The sequence below is a fragment of the Mobula hypostoma genome, chromosome 1, assembly GCF_963921235.1.
Source record: "Mobula hypostoma chromosome 1, sMobHyp1.1, whole genome shotgun sequence".
Taxonomy (NCBI): domain Eukaryota; kingdom Metazoa; phylum Chordata; class Chondrichthyes; order Myliobatiformes; family Myliobatidae; genus Mobula; species Mobula hypostoma.
In genome coordinates, this window is record NC_086097.1 from 1122197 (window position 1) to 1148474 (window position 26278).

The following is a 26278-nucleotide window of genomic DNA, read 5'->3' on the forward strand; positions in this document are numbered from 1 at the left end:
AACACCTTCAGTCCTGTATTCATCTGTTTTGATTTTGTTGCACCATGCTTAACCTTTTGATTCCTAACTCTGTTTGAGGTCTTACCAACATTTGCCTCCACAACCTCTCCACTAACTGTTCTCATCCTGCTGCAACTCTAGTGTAAACCCCAATTTGCAGATTAATAAACCTTCCCGCTAGGATATTAGTCTCCGTCCAGTTGAGGTGCACACTGTCCCTTCTGTATTGGTCCAACTTTCTATGGAAGAGAGGCCAGTGATCCAAAAATCTTATGCCCTCCCTCCTACACCAACTCCTCAACCATGTATTAAACTGTATCATCTTCCTGGCATTACTGGAAGTTTGGGAAATCAATGTTCATGATATCAGGTTGGAGGCTACCCAAACGGAACATGAGGTGTTATTCCTCCAATCTCAGTGCTAGCTTCCAACCTGATGGCATGAACATCAATACCTCAAATTTCCAGTAATGTCTCCCCAACAGCCCATCTCTTCTCCATTTCCCATGCGCTTTTCCCTCTCTCACCTTATCTCCTTGCTCGCCCATCGTCTCCCTCTGTGCTCCTTCCCCATTTTTCTTTCTTCCATGGCCTTCTGACTCTTTCACCAACCAACTTCCCAGCTCTTTACTTCATCCCTCCCCCTCCAGGTTTCACCTATCACCTGGTGGTCTCTCTCCCCTCCCTTCACCTTTTAGATCTACTCCTCAGCTTTTTCTTCTCCAGTTCTGCTGCAAGGTTTCGGCCCGAAACGTCAACTGCTTGACCTGTTGAGTTCCTCCAGCATTTTGTTTGTCGCTTGGATTTCCAGTATCTGCAGATATTCTCTTGTTTGTCCATTGTGATTGGTTAATTTAGAAACTGCAGCTGCTTTTCCCATTGGGAAGGTATGCTCTGCATGCACTTTTAATTAAGTATGTTTGTTGAGTGTACATATGTTCGTTGAGTACTGTACACAGCTTTGTAGTGTCTGTAACTTGGAGAACATGAATCTTTGATCAAATTTTTAGTTGTAAATAAATTATTAATATACCTGTTCGAATTTAGTGCATTTCCCATCTCACCTGCCAAACCCATGAACCCCATTCAACATTACAGTAGGTTAATTGGTCATCATAAATTGTCCTGTGATTAGGCTAGGGTTAAATAGGTGAGTTGATGGGTGGCATGGCTCTGTGGGTCAGAAGGGCCTGTTCTGCAATGTATCTCTAAATAAATAATAAATAAAACAATGGGTGGCAATAATTGGTCTAATTTTGGATTCTGATCATGCCTTGGGATCGGTGCTAGGGCCTGAGCTATTCATAACCTCTATCAATGACTTAAATGAGGGAATGAGAGGGTAAATATGTTGTCACAAGAGATTCTGTTGATGCTGAAATACCCTTTTGTGTCTGTTAATATGTCACGTCTACTGCTTACGTAAAGCTGGGTGGGCAATGTGCACTGAGGAGGAGGCAGAACAAGGAATATAGATAGGATATGTACAGGCAACGACCCAGCAGATGGAATTTAATATGGGATACTATGAGGTCATCAACCCTGGAAGTAAAAAAGGATATTTTTTGTTCGATGGTGAGAAGTTGAAAGGTGCTGGTCTGCAGAGGGAGAGTCGTAAAATTAATCAGCTCCGTCTCCATCTCTGTAGTATCCAAGATATCTTCAAGGAGTGGTACCTCAGGAAGGCAGAGTCGATCATTAAGGACCCCCATCCCTAGCACATGCCCTCTTCTCACTGTAACCATCAGGTAGGAGGTACAGAAGCCTGAAGGCACACACTCAGCGATTCAGGGACAGCTTCTTCCCCTCTGCCATCCGATTCATAAATGGACATTGAACCCATGAAAACTACCTCACTTTTTAAAATTTATTTCTGTTTCTGCACTACTATTCTTAATTTAACCACTCAATATATAGTACATGTACATACTCACTGTAATTCCTTTATTTTTCTGTTTGTCATTTATTGCTGCTGCTAAATTAACAAATCTCACAACAGATCCAATTATATTAACATTGATTCTGAAAGCTAAAATACGGATACAGCGAACCATTAGGAAAGCAAGCTGTATGTAGTCTTTATGGAAAGAGCAGAATGATCATCGTGTTGTACAGAGCCACTGTGAGATTGCATCTGGCCATTGTATATAGGTATGGTCTCCTTATTTATAAAAAGAGACACTTGGCAAAGGTTCACCAGATTGATTTTGGCATGGTGGGCTTGTTGTATAAACTGTTCTCTCATTTCTCAGTGAAACGCGTGACCTGGGAGGTATGAAGTTGACATTTCTTGTGGCTAAAATGCCTGGAATCAGAGTCACATCTCAGAAGGGGCAGCCATTCCAGACAGAGAAAATACATTTCACCCAGAGGACAATGGATTTTTACATTTCTCCCCAGGCTGTGGAGGCCCAGACAACAGGAAGAAAATTATGGATTTTGTTGTATTGAGGATATGGGGTCAATGTAGGAGTGGTGCTGAGGAAAATAGCTAGCCATGGTGTAAGATGTCAGATACATTTCTACATGTGATGACTCGACATGTAAGAGTTTTAAATAGATCAATTTTCATTATTTTCTGTTTTAATTTCAGATTTTGCCTCCTGTCACTTCGAATTTGGACTGCCCTTGCAGATGGGGCGACTGGGAAGATCGGCTGTTCTGTCTGTCTGTATCTTGTTTTACGGCCGTTGGCATCCAGCTTAATGGTGCATTACCGCCACCCTCTGCTCCAGAATGTGCACTAGACATACATTCTAAATCCCTTCACCCAATCTCTCTCTCTCACACACACACACATATATATATATATATATATATATACACAAACCTACACTTTACCCTCCCATCTTTGACCATCCTAGTATCCTATTCCTGTTTATTCGTCATATTCTATATAAAACCCCTGTACCCCTTAAAAACGCTAAAAAAATACCCGGCCTTGTGCTTTCTCACCAAGATCGGCTGCTCGTCACGAGAAGACGCTTTTATCAGTGGGTAAGAGGAACGTCAATCAAGGAGAACACACCCATGACATACTATTAACCAATCAGAGCCAGCGCGTTGCGCGGCCGTGCCGGTTTCCTGTGTCGGTGAAGGTGGGGTGATCGACAGGTGAATTGGGAGAGAGTGAGTGCAGGAGCTGGGATGCACCGGTGGGGCGGGAGGCAGCTCGCTTGCTGTCCGATTCCTCACCGTGGATGGAGGGACAGGCGGTGTGTGGGGTGGAGGAAGAGACACGCTGTGGGGGGAGGGCGGTAGCGAGGGAGCGAGGGAGCGAGGGAGGGAGGGAGGGACACGCTATAGGGTGTCGACGGTACCGGGAGCGGTACCGAGGGAGAAATGTCCTCGGTCTGTGTTGGGTGGTGGTGCCGACAGAGGGATGACCTGTGGGGTGAAGGGGTGGTGCCGAGAGAGGGGTGCCCTGTGGGGTGAGGCGGTGGTGGTGCCGAGAGAGGGATGACCTTTGGGGTGAGGGGGTGGTGCCGAGAGAGGGTGATCTGCGGGGTGGTGCCGAGAGAGGGATGACCTGTGGGGGGGGGGTGGTGCCGAGGGAGGGTGACCCGTGAGGGGGGGTGGTGGTGCTGAGAGAGGGTGACCTGTTGGGGGGGTGGTGCCGAGAGAGGGTGACCTGTGGGGTGGTGCCGAGAGAGGGTGACCTGTGGAGTGGTGTGAGGGGGTGGTGCTGAGAGAGGGATGCCCTGTGGGGTGGTGTGAGGGGGTTGTGCCGAGAGAGGGATACCCTGTGGGGTGGGGGGGGTGCAACGGTACTGAGGGAGACTCTGTGTTGTCAAGGTAGGAACAGCTGTAGCGGGGGGGTGCTACTGAGGGAGGGACACGCTGTGGGTGGGGACGGTCCCAAGGCAGGGGTACGCCATGTAGGGTGGGGGTGGCAATACCAAGGCAGGGACACACTGTGGGGATGTCACTACTGAGGGAGGTTCACGCTGTTTGGGGGGGGGGGCCGCGACCGAAGAAGGGATGCCTGTGTTGTGGGGGTGGTATTGAAGGAGGGACGATCTGAGGTGTGGGGTGGATAGAGACACCCTGCAGGATTTGGGATGTGTGGGTTGGATGGGTGCACTTCAGAGGAGGGAAATCCCGGGAGGAGTTAGCGCTACCAAGGCAGGGACACACTGGGGGGGGGGGCGTTAGGGATATGCTGTGGGGAGGGCATGGTGCCAAGGGAGGATCACGCTTTCCGGGGGTTGTTCCACCGAGGGAGAGACACGCTGGGGGGGGGGTTTGGACATGCTTAGGGGGGGAATGCGCCAAGTTGTGCAGGCGGTTGTGCTACTGACAGAGGGGACATACTTGTTGGGGGGGTGTATGGAGGGAGGGACACCCTGTGTGGGGGTTCGCTACCATAGGAGCGACATGCTGTGGGGGGGGGGCTTACACTTCCAACGAAAGGACTCGCTGTGTGGGTGGTTGCACTACCGAAGGAGGGACACGCTAGTTGTGGGGGATGCTACCGGGGGGGGGTCATGCTTTAGGGGTGCATGGGGGGATATATTACTGATAGTGGGATGCGCTGTGGGGGAGAGTGCAACTGAGGGAGGGACGCACTGTGTTGGGGGAGTGGGAGAGAGCAGTACTGAGTTAGGAACACACAGTAGGGAAGGGACGGCCTGTGGGAGGACTCGGGCGGTACTGAGGGAGAGACGTGGTACAAGGAGAGGGTCACGCCCTGTGGGGGGATGGTGCTAATGCAGGAACAAGCTGTGGGGGGTGTCGGATCCCTGATGGGGACCCACTGTGGAGGGGGTGGGGGTTCCGAGGGAGGAACGTGCTGTGGGGAGCAGATCCGAGACAGGGATCTGCTGTGGGAGATGCCGCCAAATGAATGCTGATGTGGGGTAGGTCTCGCTGTTCAGAATTGAAGGAGCACCCAACTGGAGTTGACTCAGGATGTACTCGGAATTATCAGTGAAATGTTTACTGAGGCGGTAGTACCTATGTTATAGGCTTCAGAAAGATGGGTAGCACTGGGAGAGGTATGACACGCAGGCAGACAGTGCAGCCACCTTTTGTGTCCATTCTCCTTGACTACTTTATTCCTGCTGCGGAGGCATGACCTGTCAGGGCAGCAGCAGCCAGGTCAATAGTGCAGTGGCTGGCTCTGAGGTTCAGCAGGGAATAGTAACGTCAAGCCCCACTCTTCTTACATTCTCTCTGTCTCCCTACTTGTCTACAGTACTCTCCTCCTCTGTGACTATAAGATATCGGAGCAGAGTTCGGCCATACGGCCTATCGAGACTGCTCTGCCATTCCATCATGGCTGATTTATTAACCCCATTCTCTTGCATTCATGCCCCTATAAAGAATCTATTAACCTCCAATTTAAATACAGTATACCTAATGTTTTGGCCTCCTCAGCTGCCTGTGGCATTGAAACCCTCTGACTGCTGAAATTCCTTCTCACCTCTGTTCTGATAGGGACATTCTATTTTGACGCAGTGCCCTCTGGTTCTAAACTCTCCCGCTATAGGAAACATCCTCTCAACCAGGATGAGCCGATTCCTCAATGTTCTCCGCAGCTGGCTGGTGATGGTCGCTGTCATTGCTGCTGGCAATACGATTCAGAGCTTCAGGGATCACAGCTTCTTGTCGGAGAAACTCTACACGGGAAAACCGGCGCTCGGTAAGGAAAGTTTGCAGGTGATGGGACTCGATGTTGGGATAGTGGTGTGGTTGTGGGGTACTGGACTGATTGAGAAATGGGGGTTGCCTGAGGGTGTCACACGGTGGGAAGAGGGATGGTTGTACCATTGATGAGACCATAAGACCTTTAGACATAGGAGCAGAATTAGGCCATCTGGCCCATTGAGTCCGCTCCACCATTCAATCATAGCTGATCCTTTTTTTTCCTCCTCCTCAACCCCAGTTCCTGGCCTTCTCCCTGTAACCTTTGATGCCATGTCCAATCAAGAACCTATTAATCTCTGCCTTAAATACACCCAACGACCTGGCCTCCACAGCTGCATGTGGCAACAAATTCCACAAATTCGTCACCCTTTGGCTAAAGAAATCTCTTTGCATCTCTGTTTTGAAAGGGTGCCCTTCTATCCTGAGGTTGTGCCCTCTTGTCCTGGACTCTCCCACCCTGGGAAACATCCTTTCCACATCTAAGCCTGCTGCATTCACCAGCAACTTTGATGTGTGTTGCTTTCCACATCTATCCTATCTAGGCCTTTCAACATTGGAAAGGTTTCAATGAGATCCCACTCATCCTTCTAAATTCCAGTGAGTACAGACCCAGAACTATCAAACATTCCTTGGAAGTTAACCCTTTCATTCCTGGAATCATCCTTGTGAAACTCCTCTGAACCCTCTCCAATGCCAACACATCATTTCTAAGATGAGGGGCCCAAAACTGTTCACATTACTCAAGGTGGGGCCTCACCAGTGCCTTATAAAGTCTCAGCTCTTATATTCTAGACCTCTTGAAATGAATACTAACATGGCATTTGTCTTCCTCACCACCAGCTTGACCTGCAAGTTAACCTTGAGGGTGTACTGCACAAGGACTCCCAAGTCCCTTTGGATCTCAGATTTTTGGATTTCCTCCCTGTTTAGAAAATTGACTGCACATTTACAAACTTTGTATTTATACTACCAAAGTACATGACCATGCATTTTTCCAACATTGTATTTCATTTGTCACTTTCTTGCCCATTACCCTAATCTGTCCAAGTCCTTCTGCGTCCTACCTGTCTCCTCAACACTACCTGCCCCTCCCCAATCTTTCTATCATCTGCAAACTTGGCAACAAAGCCATCTATTCCATTATCTAAATCATTTATATACAGCATAAGAAGTCATCCCAACACAAGCCCCTGAGGAATACCAGTAGTCACTGGCAGCCAACCCCAAAAGGATCATTTTATTCCCACTCGCTGCCTCCTACCAATCAGCCAATGCTCTAACCACGTTAGTAACTTTCGTATAGTACCATGGGTTTTTAACTTGGTAAGCAGCCTCGTGTGGCACCTTGTCAAAGGCCTTCTTTAAGTCCAAATATACAACATCCACTACATCCCCTATATCTATCCTACTTGTAATCTCCTCAAAGAAGAATTCCAACAGGTTTGGCAGGCAGGATTATCCCTGAAGGAAGCCATGCTGACTTTGTCCTATCATGCAAGTACAGCAGGCAGTGAAGAAAGCTAATGGCATGCTGGCCTTCATAACAAGGGGAATTGAGTATAAGAGCAAAGAGATCCTTCTGCAGCTGTACAGGGCCCTGGTGAGACCACACCTGGAGTACTGTGTGCAGTTTTGGTCTCCAAATTTGAGGAAGGACATTCTTGCTATTGAGGGAGTGCAGCGTAGGTTCACAAGGTTAATTCCCGGGATGGCAGAACTGTCATATGTCGAAAGATTGGAGCGATTGGGCTTGTATACTCTGGAATTTAGAAGGCTGAGAGGGGATCTTATTGAAACATATAAGATTATTAAGGGATTGCACACGCTGCAGGCAGGAAGCATGTTCCTGCTGATGGGTGAGTCCAGAACCAGAGGCCACAGTTTAAGAATTAGGGGTAGGCCATTTAGAATAGAGTTGAGGAAAAACTTTTTCACCCAGAGAATGGTGGATATATGGAATGCTCTGCCCAGAAGGCTGTGGAGGCCAAGTCTCTGGATGCTTTCAAGAAAGAGATGGGTAGAGCTCTTAAAGATAGCGGAATCAAAGATTATGGGGATAAGGCAGGAACTGGATACTGATAGTAGATGATCAGCCATGATCACAGTGAATGGCGGTGCTGGCTCGAAAGGCCGAATGGCCTACTCCTGCACCTATTGTCTATTGTCCTGTGTCACCAAGTATTCCATAACATCATCCTTAAAAATTGATTCCAACATCTTCCCTACCACTGAGGTCAGGGTAACTGGTCGATAAATTCCTTTCTGCTGCCTTCCTGCTTTCTTAAAGAGTGTAGTGACATTTGCAATTTTCCTGTCCTCTGGCACCATGCCAGAGTCCAATAATTTTTGAAGTATCATTTCTAATGCCACCACAATCTCTAACACTATCTCTTTCAGGACCCTCGGGTGCAGTTCATCTGGTCCAGGTGACTTGTGTACCTTTAGGTCTTTTAGCTTTTTGAGAACCCTCTCTCGTTACTGCACCTACTTTTCTTCCGTCACACACTACACCATCAGACATACTGCTAGTGTCTTCCGCAGTGAAGTTTTCCCCCCTTTGTCTATACCCCTTGCCCATCCTCTGGGTTCCCCCCCGCCCTTTGTCTTTCTCCCTGGGCCTCCTGTCCCATGATCTTCTCATATCCCCTTTGCCAATCACCTGTCCAGCTCTTGGCTCCATCCCTCCCCCTCCTGTCTTCTCCTATCATTTTGGATCTCCCCCTCCCCCTCTCAAATCTCTTACTAACTCTTCCTTCAGTTAGTCCTGACGAAGGGTCTCGGCCCGAAACGTTGACTGTGCCTCTTCCAAGAGATGCTGCCTGGCCTGCTGCGTTCACCAGCAACTTTGATGTGTGTTGATTGATGCAAAATACTCATTTAGTTCATTAGCCATCTCCTTGTCCCCTGTTATTATTTCTCCTGTCTCATTTTCTAGCGGTCCTATGTCCACTCTCGTTTCTCTTTTATTTTTAACATACTTGAAAAACTTTTACTATCCATTTTGATATTATTTGCTAGCTTGTTTTCACATTTCATCTTTTTCCTTCTAATGATTTTTTTGTTCTCTGTACATTTTTTAAAACTTCCCAATCATCAAACTTCCCACTAAATTTTGCTTTGTTGTACGCCCTTTCTTTTGCTTTTACAATGGCTTTGACTTCCCTGGTCAGCCAGGGTGCATCAAAGGGTCTGGGGTGAGGATGAGCAAGACAGTTCCGTGTTGAGTGAACAGAGACTCAGTGTGTGTCAGGATTTCTGCGGTGCTGAGTGTGAGTAGACCATGGTCTTCTGGTGAGTGTAAACAGGGGAGTCTGTGTATCAGGAATGCTCTGGGGGTGTGAGCATGGATCAGAGTTTTGGTTATGGGGAGAGATTGGACAGGCTGGGGTTGTTTCTCCTGGAGAACACGCTGACTATGGTTCTTTATGGGAATGGGACCTGCTTTCGGGGTTTCATAACTGGCCGTTGTTCGGCACGCCAGGGGCTCGGCCTAACAGTCCAGCTTGAATTTGGAGGCATAGGACCTTGGGGCTCTGGAGACGGGTGGATTGAAGATCGGTGTCATGGCAGGAGACCCGTGTGTCGTCGGGGGAGTCAGAATATCGATGGTTGTGTACCCGGATCTTTGGGCGCAGAACTCAAAAAAAAAAAGCAACGTAATGGACTTTTAACATAAACGAGTGGGTTGTTTGTTATGTCTCCCTGCTCGCTGTGAAAATGGAGACTCTCCTCTTTCTCCCTTATTCGGGAGAGAGCGAGCCTGTGGTATGTCGAATACTGGGTGAAACGCGAAGTCTTTGGAGTCTGTGTCTTTGCTGTTGCTTTGCTCACGCTTGAGTGCTTGCTGTTGGATGCTGATGCTTATTTTTGCTGTGGGGGGAGGAGGGATTGTTGCTTACTGCCGCTTATATGCAGAGGGAGGGGGAGCTGGGAGGGACTTTGGGGTTCTAACATTTAACTGTCATTCATTCTTTGGGGCACCCCTCTGTTCTCATGGATGGTTGCAAGGAAAAAGCATTTTGGGATGTATATTGTATGCATTTCTCTGATATTAAATGTACCTCTGAAACCTTTGCGTGAAAGAGATTGGGGGTGGTCCGAGAGGTGTATAAAATGATAAAGTGGGAGATGGTCAGACTCCTTTACCTGTGGTAGGTGCATTACAGATATGAGCGTTTGAGTTTGGGCTCAGAGGAAAGAGATTAAAGAGAATCAGAGGGGCAAAGATTTTTTTTTAACACAATAAGTGGAATGCGATACCAGAGGATTTGATGGAGGCAGATACAACTCACTACTTTTGAGAGGCATTTTGAACTTGGCAAGGTATAGAAGCATGTGGATAAAAGGGATGAATATATCTGTGTATACAGGTTAGTATTGACATGTTGGGCCAAAGGGCCTGTGCCGTACAACTCTAATATTGTGTTGGGAGGGGTAAGGGCTTCTGTGGTGTGTAGGGTGTCTGAGCAGGAAGAGGGGTGTTCACAGCTGTTCTCAGCCATAGGGAGTGCACTAATGGTCTGGTGTGGGATTGCACAGTGGGCTACCAACTGCCTCCAGTTCATTTGTGTCTCTTGCACATAGATCTGATGCAGGATGCGCCATCCACCTCAGCTAGCTCTGGTGTTCTCGGTACACGTCTCTGACATATAGATCTGATGCAGGGCACGCCATCCACCTCAACTACCTCCGGTGGGCTCGGTACATGTCTCTTGCACGTGGATCTGACGCAGGGTGCCCCATCCACTACATCCCCTTTGTTGCTGCTGGAATATTTGATTTTTTACAACTGTTGATTTTGTGCAGTGAACGATCTGCAGGCAAGAACGTTTGGGATCTGGACTCTGCTCTCCTCCATCATCCGGTGCACTTGTGCAGTGGACATTCAAAACCGAACGTAGGTACCTATGGCATTTTCACCGTCTGTTCTGAGGGTCTGACCAGCTTCTCATTTACCTTTAGTGCTAAGTCTAACCTAATTAGGTGTTTTTTTAATCTCCTAACCTTATTTCTTTGCCTTTTACACCTTGCCCCCATGTCTTTTAAAGATAAAGATCAGCTTTATTTGTCACATGTACATTGAAACATACAGTGAAATACGTCATTTGTTTCGTGACTGATGCAGTCTGAGGATATACCGTGGACAGCCGGCAAATGTCGCCAACATAGCATGCCCGCCACCCAACCCTAACCTGTACATCTTTACATAAGAACATAAGAAATAGGAGTGGGAATAGGCCATCTGGCCCATCGAGCCTGCCCCACCATTCACTAAGATCGTGGCCGATCATCTCCAACTACTATAGGAAGGATGTGGAAGCATTGGAAAGGGTACAGAGGAGATTTACCAGGATGCTGCCTGGTTTAGAGAGTATGCATTATGATCAGAGATTAAGGGAGCTAGGGGCTTTACTCTTTGGAGAGAAGGAGGATGAGAGGAGACATGATAGAGGTGTACAAGATAATAAGAGGAATAGATAGAGTGGATAGCCAGCGCCTCTTCCCCAGGGCACCACTGCTCAATACAAGAGGACATGGCTTTAAGGTAAGGGGTGGGAAGTTCAAGGGGGATATTAGAGGAAGGTTTTTTACTCAGAGAGGGGTTGGTGCGTGGAATGCACTGCCTGAGTCAGTGGTGGAGGCAGATATACTAGTGAAGTTTAAGAGACTACTAGATAGGTATATGGAAGAATTTAAGGTGGGGGGTTATATGGGAGGCAGGGTTTGAGGGTTGGCACAACATTGTGGGCCGAAGGGCCTGTAATGTGCTGTACTATTCTATGTTATACCTGCCTTTTCCCCATAACCCTTAATTCCCCTACTACGCAAAAATAATTGTGATTTTAGAATGTGGGAGGATACCTGTGCTGCCATGGAGAGAACGTATAGATGCCTTACAACAGTGACGTTGAGCTCCAGTCACTGGCGATGTAATAGCATTATGCTACCTTTCCATTATGTGTATTTATCTAGTAAGTTTATCCATGGTCAGGTGTTTCCAACCCGGGGACTACACACCCCTCAGTTAATAGTAGGGGTCCATGGCAGAAGAAAATTTGGGAACCGCTGATGAAGCCTCCAGCAGGTGCCTCCTTTCCAGGGTGGTCTCAAAACAAACAGGGGCAGGCAGTTAGCAAGAGCAGACTCCACTACGCTCTGCTGTCTGACACTGTGAAGGTCCCCAGGGGTGGAGGTGTCCGGTCTGTCCCACCTTTCTTCAGGAGACCACTGGCACAAAGACCCCATCTTTGTTCAGGGCCAGACCCACTCCCACTTGGTCCTCTGCATTTGAGAGGCTGCAGCAATGGAAGGTTTTCAGTGGAGCTGTTCTGCTGGGGATAGTTTTAGCCTGCCTGTTTGCTATTACAATGACAGTGTGCCTATGCAGGTACAGTGTGTCCCACCACTGGATAAGGTGCATTGGCAGTGAGCGCCAGTATCTAAACTAGCACCCTTAATGAAACTGGAGGGAACTTCAGAGCATGGAGCAGCGATTGGAATTGGTTTATTATTGTCATGTGTAGCAAGATACAGTAAAAAAAACACTTGTCAGGCATGCATTTCTTACGAATCAAGTCATCACACATTGTTTTTACCCTGTTCTACCTCAATGCACTAAGTACAGTATGAAGCGTAACAGCTACAGAGAAAGTGCAGTACAGATAAATAGTAAGGTGCGAGGTCAGAAGCATAAATTAGAAACAGATGTTCTCAGGGAAACATATGGAGGAAATGTGGCAAATGTTCAGCGGATATTTGCGTGGGGTTCTGCATAGGTACGTTCCAATGAGACGGAAAGGATGGTAAGTTACAGGAACTGTGGTGTACAAAGGCTGTTGTAACTCTAGTCAAGAAGAAAAGAAGAGCTTAAGAAAGGTTCAAAAAACTAGGTAATGATAGAGATCTAGAAGTTTATAAGGCTAGCAGGAAAGAGCTTAAGAATGAAATTAGGAGAGCCAGAACAGGCCATGAGAAGGCCTTGGCGGACAGGATTCAGTAAGACCCCAAGGCATTCTACAAGTATGTGAAGAGTAACAGGATGAGACGTGAGAGAATAGGACCAATTAAGTGTGACAGTGGAAAAGTGTGTATGGAACTGGAGGAGATAGCAGAGGTACTTAATGAATACTTGGCTTCAGTATTCACTACAGAAAAGGATCTTAACAATTGTAGGGATGACTTACAGCAGACTGAAAAGCTTGAGCATGTAGATATGTGCTGGAGCTTTTGGAAAGCATCAGGTTGGATAAGTCACTGGGACCGGACAAGATGTACCCCAAGCTACTGTGGGAAGTGAGGGAGGAGATTGCTGAGCCTCTGGCAATGATCTTTGCATCATCAACGAGGACAGAAGAGGTTCCAGAGAATTGAGGGTTGCAGATATTGTTCCCTTATTCAAAAAAGGGATTAGAGATATCCCAGGAATTATAGACCAGTGAGTTTTATTTCAGTGGTTGGTAAGTTGTTGGAGAAGATCCTGACAGGCAGGATTTATGAACATTTGGAGAGGTATAATATGATTAGGAATAGTCAGCATAGCTTTGTGAAAGGCTGGTGTGCCTTACGAGGCTGATTGAATTTTTTGAGGATGTGACTAGGCACATTGATGAATGAAGAGCAGTAGATGTAGTGTACATGGATTTCAGCAAGGCATTTGACAAGGTACCCCATGCAAGGCTTGTTGAGAAAATAAGGAGGCATGGGATCCAAGGGGACATTGCTTTGTGGATCCAGAACTGGCTTGCCCACAGAATGCAAAGGGTGGTTGTATACGGGTCATATTTTGCATTGAGTTTGGTCACCAGTGGTATGCCTCAGGGATCTGTTCTGGGACCCCTACTCTTCACGAATTTTATAAATGACCTGGATGAAGAAGTGGAGGGATGGGTTAGTAAATTTGCTGATGACACGAAGGTTGGGGTTGTTTTGGATAGTGTGGAGGGCTGACAGAGGTTACTGCAGGACATTGATAGGATGCAAAACTGGGCTGAGAAGTGGCAGATGGAGTTCAACCCAGATAAGTGTGAGGTGGTTCATTTTGGTAGGTCAAATATGATGGCAGAATATAATATTAATGGTAAAACTCTTGGCAGTGTGGAGGAACAGAGGGATCTTGGGGTCTGAGTCCATAGGACACTCAAAGCTGCTGCACAGGTTGACTCTGTGGTTAAGAAGGAATACAGTGTAATGGCCTTCATCAACTGTGGGATTGAGTTTAGGAGCCAAGAGGTAATGTCACAGCTATATAGGATGCTGATCAGACCCCACTTGGAGTACTGTGCTCAGTTCTGGTTGCCTCACTACAGGAAGGTTGTGGAAACCATAGAAAGGGTGCAGAGGAGATTTACAAGGATGTTCCCTGGATTGGGGAGCATGCCTTATGAGAATAGGTTGCGTGAACTCGGCTTTTTCTCCTTGGAGCGACGAAGGATGAGAGGCGACTTGATAGAGGTGTACAAGATGATGAGAGGAATTGATCATGTGGATAGTCAGAGGCTTTTTCCCAGGGCTGAATTGGCTAGCACGAGAGGGCACAGTTTTAAGGTGCTTGGAAGTAGGTACAGAGGAGATGTCAGGGGTAAGTTTTTTCCGCAGAGAGGTGAGTGTGTGGACTGGACTGCCGGTGATGCTGGTGGGGGGTGGATAAAATAGGGTATTTTAAGAGACTCTTAAATAGGCACGTGGAGCTTAGAAAAATAAAGAGGTGTGCAGTAGGGTAATTCTAAGCAGTTTCTGAAGTAGGTTACATAGTCGGCATAACATTGTGGGCTGAAGGGCCTGTAATGTGCTGTAGATTTTTGTGTTCTGTGAAGTAGGAGCAGAATTAGGCAGTTTGGCCAATCCAGTCTACTCTGCCATCTTATCATGGCTGATACAATTTTCCTTTTAGCCCCAACCTTCTGCCTACGTCCCCCCCCCACTACCACTCCGTATCCTTTCATGCCTTGACTACTCAAGAATTTATCAACCTCTGCCTTAAATATACATAAAGACTTGTCCGCCACTGATGCCTGTGGCTACAAATTCCTTAGGTTCACCACTCTTTGGCTAAAGAAATTCCTCCATCTCTGTTCTAAAAGGACACCTCTCTGTTTTGAGGCTATGTCCTCTTGTCTTAGGCTACATCCACACTAGACCGGATAAATTTGTAACTGAAGCTTTTTCTCTTCGTTTTGACCCTCTGTCCACACTGAAATGGCGTTTTCCTCCCCTGAAAATGGAGCTTTTCTAAAACGCCCTCCGGAGTGTGTAAATTTGAAAATGCCGATTGTGCAGAGCAGTGTGGACGGGGTAACCAGAGATTTCTAAAAATGCTGTCATGACGTGCTGGAACAGATGGTGGCGGCAGCGCGGCATTTCATAGTTTTCTTAAACGCAAGTCCCCACACAACCTAACGATTTCAGAACAGACAGCAACTATACCGAAGCCAAAAGAGTTAGAAATGTACTTACCAAATACTTTGACCCATAACTTACTGAATAAATAAGTATACTCACTTTGCCCTGTTTTCTGTCCTTGCTTGTATGAAGGTGGTTTACCTATTTATGCAAGTACTTCTCTGACAATAGATGCGTAACAGCCTAATGTAACATTGTATGGAAATACAAGATAACACTGATGCAGACATGTTTTATACATTTAACGAGGTGCTTTATTAATGCAACAGAGTTAATCAGTTTTTCAATGTTCGTTGTCAGCCGGGTCATACTGTCTGTGAACTCCCTGTCGGTTGCCTCCATACTTGTTTGTTTGTTTGCCTCCATATTTGTTGTTTTTAATTTTAAGTCCTCCTGTGCGAGAACCAACAGCTGTCCCTTGTTTGGCAATTTCCTTTTAAGTTTTTCTAGTCTGTAACTGCACAAACGTGCACTTCCACAGCAAGATTCGACACCAAACATGTCGCTTGTTTTCTGTAGATGTGTCCTGCCCATGCCCAGTAGGAGGAGATTCACCCAAGTACCCGTTTTAATGTGGACGGAGGTATTTTCAAAAGTGCTTGGTGTGGACCCCTTTCGTTTTTACGCGAAACCGGCGTTTTCAAAATTATCCGGTCTAGTGTGGACGTAGCCTTAGACTCTCCCACCATAGGAAGCATCCTCTCCACCTGCACTCTATCAAGCCCTTTCATCATTTGATAGGTTTCAATGAGGTCACCACTCATTCTTCTGAATTCCAGTGGATACGGGTCCAGAGCCATCAAACGCTCTTCATATTGTAAGACTCGCAGCATCTAGTGACATGATCTCGGGGGTGGCGTCCCCCTCCCTAGCCAAACTTTAGCATTCTTGTTTGGGTGGATGCTGCGTGGTGTGTCCCTTGTATAACATCAGTACCCTGAAATAACATTCAGTCCACAATGTGCGGTTAAACGATTAAAATTTTATATTTAAGTATGGGGTTAGTGGAGAAACAAAAGAAAAGGAAAACAAGTAAAAGACACCAATAATCTCATAAACATCTCCAGTGCACAAACGTTGGAGCTCACGGATTCCCTTTCGCTGATCCTCCTTTGCTAGTTGACCCCTGGGCTCCTGCCCCGAGCCCAGGCCCAGCGGGTCCGGCCACCGTCTCCTCAAGCCACCTCTTCTCTCTTCATCCTCTTCGCGCCTTCTCCCTCAAGCCCACACAGACAGAAAGAATAACATCTATCCCAATTGCTTAGCAAATGAATACAAGTCCCGTTAGCGCTAATTATAACCCAAGCACGCTGCTACAGAGAACATTGCCTCATCAGTTAACACTACAGAGAAGCCATTTCATTATTAGCCTTAGCAAGTAACATGAAAGAAGAAACCCTTACAATATGACAAGCCATTCAATACTGGAATCATTTTTGCGAACCTACTTTGAACCCTTTCGGGTTTCAGCACATCTTTTCTCAGATAAAGGGCCCAAAACTGATCATGTTACTCCAACATACAACAGGAATTCTGCAGATGCTGGAAATTCAAGCAACACACATCAAAGTAGCTGGTGAACGCAGCAGGCCAGGCAGCATCTCTAGGAAAAGGTACAGTCGGCGTTTCAGGCCGAGACCCTTCGTCAGGACTAACTGAAGGAAGAGATAGTAAGAGATTTGAGAGAGGGAGGAGGAGATCCAAAATGATAGGAGAAGACAGGAGGGGGAGGGATGGAGCCAAGAGCTGGACAGGTGATAGACAAAAGGGACATGAGAGGATCATGGGACAGGAGGTCCGGGGAGAAAGACAAGTGGGGGGGAACCCAGAGGATGGGCAAGGGGTATAGTGAGAGGGACAGAGGGAGAAGAAGGAGAGTGAGAGAAAGAATGTGTGTATAAAAATAAATAACGGATGGGGTACGAGGGGGAGGTGGGGCACTAGCGGAAGTTAGAGAAGTGGATGTTCATGCCATCAGGTTGGAGGCCTACCCAGACGGAATATAAGGTGTTGTTCCTCCAACCTGAGTGTGGCTTCATCTTTACAGTAGAGGAGGCCGTGGATAGACATGTCAGAATGGGAATGGGATGTGGAATCAGGTTGGAGGAACAACACCTTATATTCCGTCTGGGTAGCCTGAGAGCATGAACATTGACTTCTCTAACTTCCGCTAATGCCCCACCTCCCCCTCGTACCCCATCCGTTATTTATTTTTATACACACATTCTTTCTCTCACTCTCCTTCTCCCTCTGACTATACCCCTTGCCCATCCTCTGGGAACCCCCCCTGCCCTTGTCTTTCTCCCTGGACCTCCTGTCCCATGATCCTCTCATATCCCCTTTGCCAATCACCTGTCCAGCTCTTGGCTCCATCCCTCCCCCTCCTGTCTTCTCCTATCATTTTGGATCTTCCCCTCCCTCTCCCACTTTCAAATCTCTTACTAGCTCTTCCGCATGTTACTCCAAGTGAGGCCTCACCAGTGCTTTATAAAGCCTCAACTTTGCATCCTTACTTTTATATTCTCGTCCTCTTGAAATTATTACCAAAATTAGAGATAAAGGTGGGAAGATGTGCCTGGAGGCTGTGGAGGTGAGCGAGGTCCTCAATGAATACTTCTCTTTGGTATTCACCAATGAGAGGGAACTTGATGATGGTGAGGACAATATGTGTGAGGCTGATGTTCTGGAGCATGTTGATATTAAGGGAGAGGAGGTGTTGGAGTTGTTAAGATACATTAGGACGGAGAAGTCCCCGGGGCCTGATGGAATATTCCCCAGGTTGCTCCACGAGGCGAGGGAAGAGATCGCTGGGCCTCTGGCTAGGAACTTTATGTCCTCGTTGTCCACAGGAATGGTACCGAAGGATTGGAGGGAGGCAAATGTTGTCCCCTTGTTCAAAAAAGGTAGTAGGGATAGTCCGGGTAATTATAGACCTGTAAGCCTTACGTCTGTGGTGGGAAAGCTGTTGGAAAAGATTCTTAGAGATAGGATCTATGGGCATTTAGAGAATTATGGTCTGATCAGGGACAGTCAGCATGGCTTTGTGAAGGGCAAATCGTGTCTAACAAGCCTAGTAGAGTTCTTTGAGGAGGTGACCAGGCATATAGATGAGGGTAGTGCAGTGGATGTGATCTACATGGATTTTTGTAAGGCATTTGACAAGGCTCCACATGGTAGGCTTATTCAGAAAGTCAGAAGGCATGGGATCCAGGGAAGTTTGGCCAGGTGGATTCAGAATTGGCTTGCCTGCAGAAGGCAGAGGGTCGTGGTGGAGGGGGTACATTCAGATTGGAGGGTTGTGACTAGTGGTGTCCCACAAGGATCTGTTCTGGGACCTCTACTTTTCATGATTTTCATTAACGAACTGGATGTGGGGGTAGAAGGGTGGGTTGGCAAGTTTGCAGACGACACAAAGGTTGGTGGAGGTGTAGATAGTGTAGAGGATTGTCAAAGATTGCAGAGAGACATTGATAGGATGCAGAAGTGGGCTGAGAAGTGGCAGATGGAGTTCAACCCGGAGAAGTGTGAGGTGGTACACTTTGGAAGGACAAACTCCAAGGCAGAGTACAAAGTAAATGGCAGGATACTTGGTAGCGTGGAGGAGCAGAGGGATCTGGGGGTACATGTCCACAGATCCCTGAAAGTTGCCTCACCGGTAGATAGGGTAGTTAAGAAAGCTTATGGGGTGTTAGCTTTCATAAGTCGAGGGATAGAGTTTAAGAGCCGCGATGTAATGATGCAGCTCTATAAAATGCAACAACAGGAATTCTGCAGATGCTGGAAATTCAAGCAACACACATCAAAGTTGCTGGTGAACGCAGCAGGCCAGGCAGCATTTCTAGGAAGAGGTACAGTCGACGTTTCAGACCGAGAGCCTTCGTCCTGACATTGCTGCGTTCACCAGCAACTTTGATATGTGTTGCAGCTCTATAAAACTCTGGTTAGGCCACACTTGGAGTACTGTGTCCAGTTCTGGTCGCCTCACTATAGGAAGGATGTGGAAGCATTGGAAAGGGTACGGAGGATATTTACCAGGATGCTGCCTGGTTTAGAGAGTATGCATTATGATCAGAGATTAAGGGAGCTAGGGCTTTACTCTTTGGAGAGAAGGAGGATGAGAGGAGACATGATAGAGGTATACAAGTTATTAAGAGGAATAGATAGAGTGGACAGCCAGTGCCTCTTCCCCAGGGCACCACTGCTCAATACAAGAGGACATGGCTTTAAGGTAAGGTGTGGGAAGTTCAAGGGGGATATTAGAGGAAGATTTTTTACTCAAGAGAGTGGTTGGTGTGTGGAATGCACTGCCTGAGTCAGTGGTGGAGGCAGATACACTAGTGAAATTTGAGAGACCACTAGACAGGTATATGGAGGAATTTAAGGTGGTGGGGTTATATGGGCGGCAGGGTTTAAGGGTTGGCACAGCATTGTGAGCTGAAGGGCCTGTACTGTGCTGTACTATTCTGTGTTCTATGTTCTAAAATTGCATTTGCTTTCTTCATCACAGACTCAATCTGTAAATTAACCTTTCGGGAATCCAGCACAAGGACTCCCAAGTCCCATTGCACTTCAGATTTTTGTATTTTCTCCATTTAGAAAATAGTCAACCTTTCATTTCTTCTACCAAAGTGTATGGCCGTACACTTCCCGACACTATTCCATCTGCCAACAACTACAACTCTGCCGCAAAGTCATCAATTCCATCATCCAAATCATTGACATATAATGCAAAAAGGATTGGTCCCACACAGACCCCAGTGGGATGCCACCAACCACCAGCAGCCAACCAGAAAATTCAGACTGACTGGCCTATAGTTTCCTTTATTCTGCCTCTTTCCCTTGAAGAGCACATTTGAAATTTTCAGCTTCCAGAACCATTCCAGAATCTAGTGATCTTTAAAAGGTCATTAATAATGCCTCCGGCCAGCTGTGTCAGAACCCAGGGGTGTATACTGTCTGATCCAGGTGACTTGCCTACCTTCAGATCTTTCAGTTTCCCAAATGTCTTCTCCCTAGTAATAGTAACTTCACACAACATGGACCCCTGACACTCTGGAACTTCCACCATTCTTCTAGTATCTTCCGCAGGGAAGAGTGATGCAAAATACTTTATCAGTTTGTCAGCATTTTCCTTGCCCCCATAACTACGTCTCCAGCATCACTTCATACTTTATACTTTATTGTCGCCAAACAATTGGTACTAGAACGTACAGTCATCACAGCGATATTTGATTCTGCGCTTCACACTCCCTGGATTACAAATATTAAATATTTAAGATATTAAAAATAGTTAAAATTAGTGAACATTAAAAATTTAAATTATAAATCATAAATAGAAAAATGGGAAGTAAGGTAGTGCAAAAAAACCGAGAGGCAGGTCCGGATATTTGGAGGGTACGGCCCAGATCCTGGTCAGGATCCGTTCAGCAGTCTTATCACAGTTGGAAAGAAGCTGTTCCCAAATCTGGCTGTACGAATCTTCAAGCACCTGAGCCTTCTCTCAAAGGGAAGAGGGACGAAAAGTGAGTTGGCTGGGTGGGTCGTGTCCTTGATTATCCAGGCAGCACTGCTCCAACAGCGTGCGGTGTAAAGTGAGTCCACGGACGGAAGATTGGTTTGTGTGATGTGCTGCGCTGTATTCAGGATCTTCTGCAGCTTCTTTTGGTCTTGGACAGGACAATTTCCATACCAGGTTGTGATGCACCCTAGAAGAATGCTTTCTACAGTGCATCTATAAAAATTGGTGAGGGTTTTAGGGGATAGGCCAAATTTCTTTAGTTTTCTCAGGAGGTAAAGGTGCTGGTGGGCCTTCTTGGCATTGAACTCTGCTTGGTTGGACCAAGTCAGGTCATTTGTGATATTGACCCTGAGGAACTTAAAGCTTTTGACCTGTTCCATTTGCGCACTGCCGATGTAAATTGGGTCGTGCGGTCCGCTACTCCTTCTGAAGTCAACAACCAATTCCTTCGTCTTGCTGACGTTGAGGGATAGGTTATTGTCTTTGCACCATGCCACCAGGTTCTTAATTTCCACTCTGTACTCAAACTCATCATTACCCGAGATACAGCCTACGATTGTTGTGTCATCAGCAAACTTATTTATTGAGTTTGATGGAAGCTTGGCTACACAATCATGGGTGTACAGTGAGTACAGCAGGGGGCTGAGTACACAGCCTTGTGGGGCACTGGTGCTCAGAGTGATTGTAGAGGAGAGCTTGTCCCCTATTTTTACAGCCTGGGTCCTGTCTGTGAGGAAGTTGAAGATCCAGCTGCAGATTTGAGTGCTAAGGCCCAGGTTCCAGAGCTTAGGAATCAGTTTATTTGGAACGATGGTATTGAAGGCAGAGTTGTAGTCTAATGAACCAGAGAGATCCACTCTCATCTTTCTTTTCCACTTACGTATCTGAGAAACTTTTAGTATCCTCTTTAATATTATTGCCTAGCTTACTTTCGTATTCCATCTTTACCTTCCTAATGACCTTTTTTAGTTGATTTCTGCTGGTCTTTAAAAGCTTCCCAATCTGTTAACCCTATACTAATTTTGCTGTATCAAATATATACTCTGTTTGGTTTTTATATTGGTTTTGATATATCTTGTTAGCCAATCCTTTCTCTTTGGGATATAGAAACATAGAAAACCTACAGCACAATACAGGCCCTATGGCCCACAAAGTTGTGTGGAACATGTCACTACCTTAGAAATTACTAGGCTTACCCATTGCCCTCTATTTTTCTAAGCTCCATGTACCTATCCAAAAGTCTCTTGAAAGACCCTGTCGTATCCGCCTCCACCACCATTGCTGTCAGCCCATTCCACGCACTCACCACTCTGAGTGAAAAAGCTTACCCCCGACATCTCCTCTGTACTTACTCCCCAGCACCTTAAACCTGTGTCCTCCTGTGGCAACCATTTCAGCCCTGGGAAAAAGCTTCTGACTATCCACACGATCAATGCCTCTGATCATCTTATACACCTCTATCAGGTCACCTCTCATTTTCTGTCGCTCCAAGGAGAAAAGGCCGAATTCACTCAACCTATTTTCATAAGGCATGCTCCCCAATCCAGGTAACATCCTTGTAAATCTGCTCTGCACCCTTTCTATGGCTTCCACATCCTTCCTGTAGTGAGGCGACCAGAACTGAGCACAGTACTCCAAGTGGGATCTGACCAGGGTCCTATATAGGTGCAACATTACCTCTCGGCTCCTAAATTCAGTTCCACGATTGATGAAGGCCAATACACAGTATGGCTTCTTAACCACAGAGTCAACCTGTGCAGCTGCTTTGAGTGTCCTATGGACTCAGACCCAGAGATCCCTCTGATCCTCCACACTGCCAAGAGTCTTACCATTAATACTATATTCTGCCATCATATTTGACCTACCAAAATGAACCACTTCACACTTATCTGGGTTGAACTCCATCTGCGACTTCTCAGCCCAGTTTTGCATCCTATCAATGTCCTGCTGTAACCTCTGACAGCCCTCCACACAATGCACAACACCTCCAACCTTTATGTCATCAGCAAACTTACTAACTCATCCTTCCATTTCCTCATCCAGGTCATTTATAAAAATCACAAAGAGTAAGGGTCCCAGAACAGATTCCTGCACACCACTGGTCACCGACCTCCATGCAGAATATGACCTGTCTACAACCACCCTTTTCCTTCTGTGGGCAAGCCAGATCTGGATCCACAAAGCAATATCCCCTTGGATCCCATGCCTCCTTAATAGGCATTCGTTAGTCTCATGAGACCATGGATTTGTGCCTTGTAAGGTTGTATGGAAGACCAGCATTTGCCCATGCTGCAAGTCTCCCCTCTCCACTCCACCGATGTTGTCCAAGGGAAGGGCACGAGGGCTGATACAGCTTGGCACTGGTGTTGTCACAAAGCAATGTGTGGTTAAGTGCCTTGCTCAAAGGCACAACACGCTACCTCAGCTGAGGCTCCAACTAGCGACCTTCAGATCAGTAGACCAACGCCTTAACCACTTGGCCACGCACCAACACCATTCCTCCTTACTTTCTCGATAAGCCTTGCATGGGGTACCTTATCAAATGCTTTGCTGAAATCTATATACACTACATCTACTGCTCTTCCTTCATCAATGTGTTTAGTCACATTCTCAAAAAATTCAATTAGGCTTGTAAGGTACAACCAGCTTTTGATAAAGCCATGCTGACTATTCCTAATCATACCTCTCCAAAAGTTCATAAATCCTGCCTCTCGGGATCTTTTTCATCAACTTACCAACCACTGAAGTAAGACTCACTGGTCTATAATTTCCGGGCTATCTCTACTCCCTTTCTTGAATAAAGGAACAACATCTGCAATCCTCTGGAACCTCTCCCATCCCCATTGATGATTCAACGATCATCGCCAGAGGCTCAGCAATCTCCTCCTCCTCCCCCTCCTCCCACAGTAGCCTGGGGTACATCTCGTCCGGTTCCCGATGAGATGTACCCCAGGCTGACCAGGATCCTATATATGTATGCCTTCTGAATTGCTTCCAGAAATTCTGCTGTTGCTGTTCTTCTGTCATCCATGCCAGTGTTCTTTTCCAACTCCTCTCTCGTGCCTCTAATTCCCTTTACTCCACTGTAACACTGATACATTGACCTTAGCTTCTTCTCAAATTCAGGGTGAATTTGATTACATTATGACCTCTTCCCCTCAGGGTTCTGTTACCTTAAGCTCTAATCAATTCTGGTTGATTGCTCACCACCCAATCCACAATAGTTGATCCCCAGTGGGCTCAACCATCTCTCACCCTTCAGCCTCCCGAATGATCCAGAGTCCATCCAGTTCCAGCTCCCCAGATGCAAGTTGCTGCACGGAGTTATACTGCACAGAAATGTGCCCTTCATCCCAATTCATCCATGCCAGCCCCTTTACATCTTTCTATATTAATCCCATTTGCCTGCACTCAGACAATAGCCATCTGCACTTTGCCTATTCACATAGAGAATAGCACAGAAACAGTCCCTTTCGTGCATTAGTCCATACTGACCTGATCTTCTGCATAGTTTCATCTACCTCCACCCAGACCATCTCCCTCCATACCTCTCCCATTAATGTACTTATCCAAACTTCTCTTATCGGCTTCAGTGATAATGGGTTGAGGCAACATAAGCTACTTGTGAGGAACAGGAAATAGGTCTGTGAGGCCGGTGTTCTGTACTGGGTGTCAGATGTGGGATGTCCGTAGAACTCCCAACTTCCCAAACGGCCACATCTGCGCCACATGCTTTGACCTGCAGCTCCTTAGGGACCGCGTTAGCGCACTTGAGCTGCAGCTCGATGTCCTTCGTCTGGTCAGGGAGAGTGAGGATGCGACAGAGAGGAGCTATAGGCAGGTAGTCACAGCGGGTCATCGGGAGACAGATAAGTTAACAGTCAGGAGAGGGAAGGGCAAGAGTCAGGTGCTAGAGAGTACCCCAGTGGCTGTCCCCCTTAACAATAAGTACTCCTGTTTGAATACTGTTGGTGGGGGGGGGGGGGCGGGGGATGACCTACATGGGGGAAGCAACATGGCAGTGCCTCAGGCAGAGAGTCTGGCCCTGTAGTTCAGAAGGGTAGGGAAAGAAAGAGGATGGCAGCAGTGACTCTATAGTTAGGGGGTCAGGTAAGCGATTCTGTGGATGCAGGAAAGAAACACGGATGGTAGTTTGCCTCCCAGGTGCCAGGATCTGGGATGTTTCTGATCGCGTTCACGATGTCCTGAAGTGGGAAGATGAGCAGCCAGAGGTCGTGGTACATATTGGTTCCAGTGACATTGGTAGGAAAAGGGAGGAGGTCCTGTAAACAGACTACAGAGAGTTAGGAAAGAGTTGAGAAGCAGGACCATGAAGGTAGTAATCTCGGATTACTGCCTGTGCCATGTGACAGTGAGTATAGGAATAGAGTGAGATGGAAGATAAATGCGGGGCTGAGGGATTGGAGCAGGGGGCAGGGAGGTTTTTGAATCATTGGGACTTCCTTTGGGGGAGGTGTGACCTGTACAAAAAGGATGGGTTGCACTTGAATCCGAGGGGTCCAATATCTGGTGGGGAGGTTTGCTAAGGCTATTAGGGAGAGTTTAAACTAGAATTGTTGGGGGTGGGAACTGAACTGAAGTGACAAAGGAAGGAGTGGTTGGCTCAGAGATAGAGAAAGCTTGTAGACAGTGCGAGAGGGAGGATAGGCAGGTGATAGAGAAGGGATGCGCTCAGACTGATGGTTTGACATGTGTCTATTTTAATGCAAGAAGCACCATGAACAAAGCAGATGAGCTTTGGATCAGTACTTGGAGCTATGATGTTGTGGCCATTACAGAGACTTGGGTGGCTCAAGGACAGGAATGGCTACTTCAAGTGCCAGGCTTTAGATGTTTCAGAAAGGACAGGAAGGGAGGCAAAAGAGGTGGGGGTGTGGTACCGTGTGCCATGACTGTAGAAAAGGAGGAAATCATGGAGGGATTGTCTACAGAATCTCTGTTGGTGAAATTTAGGAACAGGAAGGGGTCAATAACTACTGGGTGTTTTTTATAGATCTCCCAATAGTAACATGGACATTGAGGAGCAGATAGGGAGACAGATTCTGGAAGGGTGTAATAATTTCCCAAATATTGATTGGCATCTTCCTAGAGCAAGGGGTTTAGATGGGGTGGAAAGTGAAACTGAAGACATCAGATCAAAATTGTACCAGAGGGGCATCAGAGAGTGCTGTGTACTTTGCTTCACAGAAACGTGGCTTATCCCTGCTATTTCATATTCAGCGCTCCAACCTGAAACTTCCAGCATTCTCCCACAAAGATAGGGCAACTGAGTCTTCTAAAGTTAGATGAGGTGGAATATGCTTCATCATTATTGCAATGCACAGATATGAATGAGTATCTGTCTTAGTCCTACTCACCCGGCCTCAAACATCTCCCGGTCAATAACCACATAGAACCATATAACAATTACAGCATGGAAACAGGCCATCTCGGCCTTTCTAGTCCGTGCCGAACTCTTACTCTTACCTAGTCCCACCGACCTGCACTCAGTCCATAACCCTCCATTCCTTTCCTGTCCATATAGCTGTCCAATTTAACTTTAAATGACAACATCGAACCTGCCTCAACCACTTCTGCTGGAAGCTCGTTCCACACAGCTACCACTCTCTGAGTAAAGAAGTTCCCCCTTATGTTACCCCTAAACTTTTGCCCTTTAACTCTCAACTCATGTCCTCTTGTTTGAATCTCCCT

At 46.7% G+C, this 26278-nt stretch overlaps 1 protein-coding gene across 6 annotated transcripts in view; it reads left to right on the top strand.

Moving 5' to 3' along the window:
* The first annotated feature begins 3035 nt into the window (after positions 1 to 3035).
* Positions 3036 to 26278, top strand: part of erg28 (ergosterol biosynthesis 28 homolog) — a 38667-nt gene continuing 15424 nt past the window's right edge. Inside the window, exons 1-3 of one of the 6 annotated variants that reach the window (XM_063042972.1) lie at positions 3036 to 3114; positions 5492 to 5644; positions 10456 to 10546. In XM_063042972.1, coding sequence (XP_062899042.1) covers positions 5512 to 5644; positions 10456 to 10546 — 224 coding nt within the window. In that variant the 5' untranslated portion in view covers positions 3036 to 3114; positions 5492 to 5511. The other 5 variants (XM_063042943.1, XM_063042952.1, XM_063042961.1 and 2 more) reach the window with 5 other exon arrangements.